Genomic DNA, 7,900 nt, shown 5'->3' with positions numbered 1-7,900 from the left:
TTGAAAAGCGTCGTCGAAACCTCAGATTAAAATTGTTTCGTAGCATTATCATTCGAGAACAGGGATCATCAGGCAATTGTATTTTCAACCACCCAACTATGTTTCTAAAAGACGCGATCATCACTTAAAAATACGCGAGATTCCTTTTGGGGGTGACGCTTTTTGCTACTTTTTCTTTGTCCGTACTGTAAAAGAATGGAACACTCTGCCACCGGAAATAGTGTCTATTGATTCAAGTGATCATTTTTGCCATCTTTATGAATGTTTTTATAAGTTTGATCACATGTACTGTCCCCTCCCTGCTGTATATCCTTATGGCGAAGCAGGTACTTAATAAATAAATAAATAAATGAATAAATAAAATATATGACATTGAATTCACACACTCAATTTCATGCGCACAACAGAACTTGTAGCACACATATTGGTATGTGCATAAAATATCTGTGCTTCACGGCGACCAATTGGTGTTTCTGCAAAATATTTTACAAGCCACAGAAGACTTGTGAGCAAACGTGCATGGTATAATTGAAGTGTCCTTAGCAGTATTGATGCATGGCTGCCTCCAACTCAGACTAAAACAGGAACGGATTGGAAAATAACGGCATATAAGCACTTGTACCTAAGCCACCTGTGAAAGTGTCTTACGCTAGCATAAAATCTCAACGTTAGATCAGTGCGCAGACCTCAAGATTGCGGAGCGTTTTCTCGAGCATTGCGTAGGAAAGCCAGCCCACTGCACTGTGCTGCAGAGGGTGTCCCACTATAGCGGTCCTCTTCTTCACTTGCGCAGTTGAGGTATGAGTAAAAAAACGAAACGTAATTTATTATTGCGACGGAGTCAAAAAAAAAAGGCGGCACGCCAACAGTAAATCAATGATAGAAAATGTAACTGGTTTCATTATTTCTTCATGTTCGATGCATAATTGTAAGTGATGCTGTTAGTTTGGGTTGCAATTGAAGAGCGCATGGTGCACGCAGAAAGGCGGCCTCATGGAAGCGATTTGACTGCTTCCGCTCTGTATATAGCGTAGGCACTTCTAGAATATTCCGAATCCCAGTGCCATGCGTCATCCTTCTGTTTTATTTGTCTGAATCTTTTCATTCTTTTCTGTCCTCCATCATAAGGCGGGCGGAGATCACGCCGATAAGACGGCGATGAACGATATCTTGACGTAAAGGCGAGATCAGCTCTTCCTGCAATGACGCATGCGTTAATACCGAAGCATCACCTTCAAGGAGTTACAAGCGGGTGGTTTGTCTCCATTTTTCACTCGCTGCTCGTCATGCTACGCATTTTGCAGCCGGCAGATCTTGCAGCGCCGTGGAATGGTGTATGCAGCGATGTTCAGCCGAGAGGTGCGCGATTTGCAGTACGCTCGAGTTGCGTTTTGCCTTTTTGTGTGTGCAATTCAGCTGGACGTATTGAACTATATGCACAAGGAATCTCGTCACTGGAATTTCATCGATGACCACTTGGAGCTTTGTACTCGGCATCAAATCGGTGAGCTCCATATTGTGACATGTCAGCAGGGGATGATGGTGTGTTCACCGAACATCCCTCACAATAGTTTTAGCTTAGTTCAACTGAGTTTAGCTTATTTTAAGGAACCCACCCGTGTAACTTTAGTGGATGGTTTCCTTTAACTTGCCCCTACTTCAGGTCGATATTTGCGGGGACATGCAGAGACAGGTAGGCTCAGCTTGATAAGCTATAGTGAACTAGAATGTAGTATATTCTAGTTCACTCTACTTTGATTCGATATGTGGGGTTTAACGTCCCAATACCACCATATGATTATGAGAGACGCCGTAGTGGAGGGCTCCGGAAATATTGACCACCTGGGGTTCTTTACGTGCACCAAAATCTGAGCACGCGGGCCTACAACATTTCCGCCTCCATCGGAAATGCAGGCGCCACAGCCGGGATTTGAACCCGCGACCTGCGGGTCAGCAGCCGAGTACCTTAGCCACTAGACCACCACGGTGGGGCAGTTCACTATAGTTTGGCAGGTAAGGCAATCAGCTTTTTGTGTTCTCTGGATTATTTCACATGACCAACTGCAATGCCCATAAAACCACCACTGTTATTTCGCGCCATTCTTTTCTGGTTGTCATACGTGCTTTTCGCGGGCCGTGACACGTGGCCTGTTTCAGTTTGCCGGCTTGTTGAAGACTGGCGTGCGAATGTCAAGCGGTTATAGCTCGTCAGGTCTGCACAACACGTTGTGTCGTACGCCTGCTATAAACAGAGCACATGTGGGTTAGCCCTGTTACCGTTCATTTGTGTTTTCAGTGCTTTGTCGTGCTAACTTTTGCCCTGTTTTCTGTCTTTTTTTTTACAGCGACTTAACTCGTTGAGCAGCCATGGCTTCGCGCTGGAGCGTTACTACTGAGTATGCGTTTATTTATGCTTGAATTTTCACCGTCTAACAAGTTTTGCTTTCGCTCCAGGAGTGCTGAATGGCGTACGTGCCCACGCGCCCCGCGCTAGTCCGGCGTATCTTCCTCACTGTCTATAGACTGTAACTAGAAGCTTCGTCATGTACACATGCCGTAGACAGTCACCTACTGCGCATGTCACAGCTTGTGTGTCTGTCCTATATAAACAGTGGTTTACCAGACAATACACGCTTTTCAGACACTGTTTACGCTCGTTGACATGGTGTCAGAAGTAGTGGGCAATGCGCTCCGCTTGCCCTTTCGTTAAAGTGCACCACCGTCTCCCTCATGGCCCAAGTAGAGCCCAGCAGACAACCAAATATGGCATCGACGCAACTTATACCACCAATGCCACTCAACACTACTGGTAACGTCTTTCACAATTGGACTAGATAGAAAAGTGAGTTTGCACTCTATTTTACGGCGACCAGATTGAAGCAACAGACTAAGAAGTTCAGGCGGCAACTTTTCTTGTAATCATTGGCGAAGAAGGAAGGCGAGCGTACTAAACCTTTAAGTTTGAAGATGAGGATGAGAAGCAAAATGTAGACAAGCTTATTGAAAATTTTGAAGCTCACTACAAACCAGTGACGAATCTAACGTTCAACGAATTTCGTTTTGGCTCCCGGGACCAGTGAGAGGGCAAGAGTTTCAAGGAGTGGTTAATAGATCTTAGAACCCTGGCACGTAAATGTGAACTAGAAGAGACTGTTGCACAGTCGAAATATTCTAGGAATCAATAATAAGAGCTTACAGCAGAAGCTTTTGGCGGGAAACCCTTAGTACACCAAAGCTGTTGAAATTTGCCGGGACAAAAAGCAATGGCAACATCGTTTTGACGAAATTGGGCAGGTTTCTTCAAGCACACAAGAGTAGAGTACATTCTTTGAACACAACAACCACTGTCAGGACTTGTGGAAACTGTGGCCTATCGGAACACAAAAAAGAAAGGCGTCCTGCTCAAGGCAAGCGCTGTAACAAGTGTGGCAGCCGAAACCACTTCGCCCACGTGTTTCGTAAACCGCAAGTGACACAGAGAAGCCGAGGACGCAGAATAAAGCAGGTCGAGGTGATAGAGGAACAAAATTATTTTCCACAAATGTTGCAATTCTTGAAGAGCATGACCCTGGTCTGCCACGCTAGAGGTCACAGGGCTCACCATAAGATGTAAGATTGATACCGGAGCAATTTGCTGCGTCATGCCGGACACATGCTAAAGGATAAAACGACACATCCACTACAAACTTGGGGCTCTACACTACGGCCGTTCTTTGGGCACAAGGAAAATGCATCACAAAAAAATAAGCTTAACATCGTTAGTGGAACAAAAGCGACAACAGCGCTGTTCTTTATTGTGAAACAAGCGGTTCCTGTGACAATAAGTGGAAACTTTGTCAACGTTTAGGCTTGATTTGCCGCATAAACACGGTGAGCACGCCAGAACCTGAGGTACTAATCAAATGTTTTGAAGATGTTTTTCAGGGGCTGGCAGAAATCAAGGACGTCGCCTACCAAATGCAGTTGAAGCCGGAAGCTCAAGACACCATTAGGTTTGCAAGGTGCGTCGCCGTTGGCCTTCAAGAACGTATCTGAGCGGAACTTGACAAGAAGGAACAAGACGGAGTCATTGCTAAGGTAACAGAACCTACTGCCTGGTGAAGCCGTATAGTTGTGATAGTAAAGAAAGGTGAGCTGTGCATTTGCTTAGACCCGTCAGATTCGAACAAGGCTATTCTCAGAGCACGTTACCACATGTCAACTTTGGAACATACTTGATGCGGCTGCATAGAGCACAATTTTTTTCCACCTTCCATGCGACATCGGGATTCTGGTAGATAAAGTTAGACAAGCCGAGCTCCCACCTATGCACAATGAGCACTCCCTACGGTCGATACAGGTTTCTGCGCATGTATTTCGGCATATCTTCCACCCCAGAAGTTTTTCAGCGTGTGATGCATGAAAAACTGGAGGGCCTGAAGGGCGTTGCTGCCGTAATAATTGGCATACTTGTTTGGAGAAAATCGCGAGAGCAGCACGATAACAATTTGCGCGCCTTGCTTGAGTGATGCATACAACACAACTTGAAACTAAATAAGAAAAAGTACTATTTTTTTTCATTGCAGAGTCCGCTAAATGGGCCACGTTCTCACCAAAAAAGAGATGCGCCTGTACCCCAGTAGAGTGGAAGACATCATGCGATTGCCTCCTCCGCAAAACCGTAAGGAACTCCAAATTTTTCTCGGTATGATAAATTTTGTGGCACGCTTTTCTAGAACATGTCCACCTTGCCTGCACCGCTATGTGATCTTTTGAAAAAAGACGCTGCATGGGTCTGGACAGACCAGCAAAATGACAAATTTTGCAAACTTCGAGAAACACTCACACGGGCACCTGTACTTGCGTATTTTTACCGAGGAAAACCTGTGATATTGTCAGTATACGCCAGCCAGCGTGGTGTAGGAGCTGTTCTTCTCCAGGATGGGCAACCGATAGCCCATTCATCGCATTCACTAACCGAACCACAGCAATAATACGTGCAAATCAAAAAAGAAACGCTCACCATTGTTCGCAGCTTCTCAAAATTTCAAGATTATATCATTGGGCAGTCCGAAGTTATCGTCGAGTCTGATCAGACCTTTAGAGCACATGTTTAAAAACCGCTGTGCGAGTGCCCACTGAGATTTCCATGTATGCGGCTTGTTATACAAAGGTTCCAAATCAAAGTGACTTATAAACCAGAAAAAGGAGCTCTTCCTAGCAGACGAGCTTTCTCGCTTCCCAAGTCCTATTGAGCTCAAGGATGAGGCAGACCAATTTAATATCAACATAATTTCTTCTCTTTCTGTGTTAGACAAACAGCTCGAGAGCATTCCCAATGAAACCAACAAAGATGCTGCCATGGCTGAACTTCCCACCTACGCAAGCACGGAATGGCCGAAAACGAAGGACCAACTGTACGATGCCCAGCGCAATTACTGGTGCTACCGTGATGAGCTGCACGTCGAGGATGGCCTGCTACTCAGGAGCAATAAAATCGTCATTCCTCCAGTCAAGCGACGAGAAGTCCTCCGCTTGCTGCACGCCGCTCGCGCAGAAAAAAAAAAATGAAGATGATAGCCAGACAGGTAATGGTTGGACTCGAATATACCACAAATATTTCATTCCTATGTACAGCTTCCCTCAAGTACAAGCTCAGAAATACCCGTCTACCAATGCTGAGCCACGAGATACCAAGCCTACCGTGGCAAGTCGTAGGCCTTGATATATCTTCTACCACAATGACTAGACGTACTTAATTCTTGTCGACTTCCACTCATTCTTTTTTCGAAATTCAACAATTACGACAATCCAGAACTAAAGCTGTAAACAACGCGTGCATGCTTGTTTTCGCGACTCGCAGCCTTTTGGTTTCGTAAAGGCTGTGATCCAGGAGCAGCTGTGAACTTCGATCCTAAGGGTGTGGTTGCTATCGCTCAACGCTTGCGATCACGGCAGGCATCAGGGCGAGTAGTTCGCGAACCCTTCTACATGCTGTGCTCTCAACGTGAATAGACGGTGATAAGGGAACTTCTCCCTGGTTTATAGTTACATGATATCGGATCTAAGAGAGCCTTGCATTTTGTTGCAGTCTGAAACGTTGCTTTGCGAATCCGGTGAACTGTTTTTTATAACATGATGTCAGCGTTCGGAAAAGAAATCGAAGATTGCAGTAACTGCGCTCAAAAGAAAGGAGTGGTGTCCGCTTTTCCAAACAGCCTCGCAATGACCGGTGGGTGCACCATGCACATGAGTGCTCATGAAGCGTATGCTCGTTTTTGGCCATTGCGGTTCATGCTTATCGACTCTACGGTTGTCGATCGCTCCTTCCGGTAAAAAAAAAACAAAAAATAAACATGGGCGGGAAAGTCGCAGTTTCAATGCAAGTGTGATGCAATGTATACGATAGCAGCAAATTGCAAGGTTATACAAAGTGACACTGGCAGCTAACTTATTTGGATCCTAGCTCATGTAACTCTACAAAACGCTAATGTAAGAGAATACGATCACTGCAAGGAGAGCAACACTTTTTGGACACTCTCAGTGTGACGAGAGTGCAGCATGTTAAAGTGTATGAGAGTCGCCCGCTGGTGGCTGCCGAGCTAGCCTGTGCACCAGCGATCGCGACCACACCCTCAAAAGGAAAGTTCATAGTTGTTGCTCGAGTGGCACCTGGCCCTCCCCCCTCTCTGCTTGTTGCTTTAGAGGCGAAGCTCCTTAGGCTGTAAAGGCTCCCTCTGTAGTTGCAGTAGTAGTATGTAGCCACCTCTAGTTTGAGTTATTCGATAGATGGCGTTGTGTATATATGTCCTTGAAAATAGTATAACTAGATGATGTTAGTGGTTTTCACAGCATATCCACAGAGTGAATGATGATTAGTGAGGCGAAGCGTCTGTCTGTGTCCCCATCCGTCCGTGCATCCATCCGTTCGCCCGTCCATCTGTCTTTCCATGCTTCCGTCCGTCTGCGTGTATCTCCACCTGTCTGTCCGTTCGTGCTTCTGCCCGTCTGTCCTTGCTTCCGTCAGTGCTTCCGTGCGTCCAGACAAACGAACACTTCGACCCACTCATCATCATTCACTCCGTCAATATGCTGTGATTTTTAATGCTCTTCCAAGACTGGCGGTGTGCTTCCTCTCTGCTTCGACTACAGGCCTCCCAGGTAGGGGTATCGAATGTTGTCGCATGCGACCTCCGGGCGGCGGAGATGGGCCAGATCGTTTGAGCTCTGCTTCAGCCGCGTTCGTCGCCCCCGCTTCGCGCTTTTACTCGTGGATAGAACATACGATGCGCTGGAGTATATTATAAATTTGGAATTTACACGCGACATGACGGCAATGGCGAAAACCTGCTGGGTGTGTCTATATTATTTCTATTGCGATAATCAGGCTATTGCACAATTTAGCTGTGTTTAAAAAAAGGTTGCAATGAACAAATGCATCATCAGAAGTGCTTTGAGTGGTGACAAGACTGCTCTGAATATTTATACTGCTCTAAGCTTGCTCGAAAAGGCCCTCACGGCTGCTCCAAGCCTGCTTTAAAACGTCTCTCTGGCTGCTTCGAGCCTGCTACAAAAAGCATTTTTGCCTGCTTCCAGGACTGCTCCCAAACCCATGTACCCTGTTCCACCCCTGTAAGCAGGTTTAACTGCACATGCTTCGAGTTGTCAATGAATTCGCCTTCGCGAATTCCTACTGATTTTTGCAAAGCAAATACGCAAGTTTACTGCTAGCAGTAAAAAATACTTAACGTAAATGTCAAGTACGGAACGTATGTGTCAAGTATGGAACTGCACGTAAACAATGTTGGTATGCTCCACTAAAATTGGTTACGAACAACTCAGTCATCCTACGTTTAAATTGAATTATTCCGCGGGCAACGCAGATTTGCTGAGACAAGAGCACCGAAAGGTTGGCTTCAGC

The 7,900-nt window shown here is 45.8% G+C and overlaps 1 protein-coding gene across 1 annotated transcript; it reads left to right on the top strand.

Annotated features, from left to right (window-relative positions):
- The first annotated feature begins 3,821 nt into the window (after nt 1-3,821).
- On the top strand, nt 3,822-5,550 carry LOC119178223 (uncharacterized). The gene is made up of 3 exons (XM_075867987.1): nt 3,822-4,077; nt 4,566-4,660; nt 5,294-5,550. Exons 2-3 carry the CDS (start codon nt 4,576-4,578, stop codon nt 5,548-5,550), a joined length of 342 nt encoding a protein of 113 aa, XP_075724102.1. The 5' UTR covers nt 3,822-4,077; nt 4,566-4,575.
- Nucleotides 5,551-7,900: the final 2,350 nt, after the last annotated feature.

The sequence above is a fragment of the Rhipicephalus microplus genome, chromosome 1, assembly GCF_043290135.1.
Source record: "Rhipicephalus microplus isolate Deutch F79 chromosome 1, USDA_Rmic, whole genome shotgun sequence".
Taxonomy (NCBI): Eukaryota; Metazoa; Arthropoda; class Arachnida; order Ixodida; family Ixodidae; genus Rhipicephalus; species Rhipicephalus microplus.
The sequence above is the reverse complement of the archived record's forward strand: the minus strand, read 5'-3'. Positions and strand labels throughout refer to the sequence as shown.

Coding starts and splice junctions, on each gene's coding strand:
- LOC119178223 (XM_075867987.1), top strand. CDS start 4,576: ATGGGCCACGTTCTCACCAAAAAAGAGATGCGCCTGTACCCCAGTAGA. Junction 4,661..5,293: donor ATTGCCTCCTCCGCAAAACC/GTAAGGAACTCC, acceptor TTTCTGTGTTAG/ACAAACAGCTCGAGAGCATT.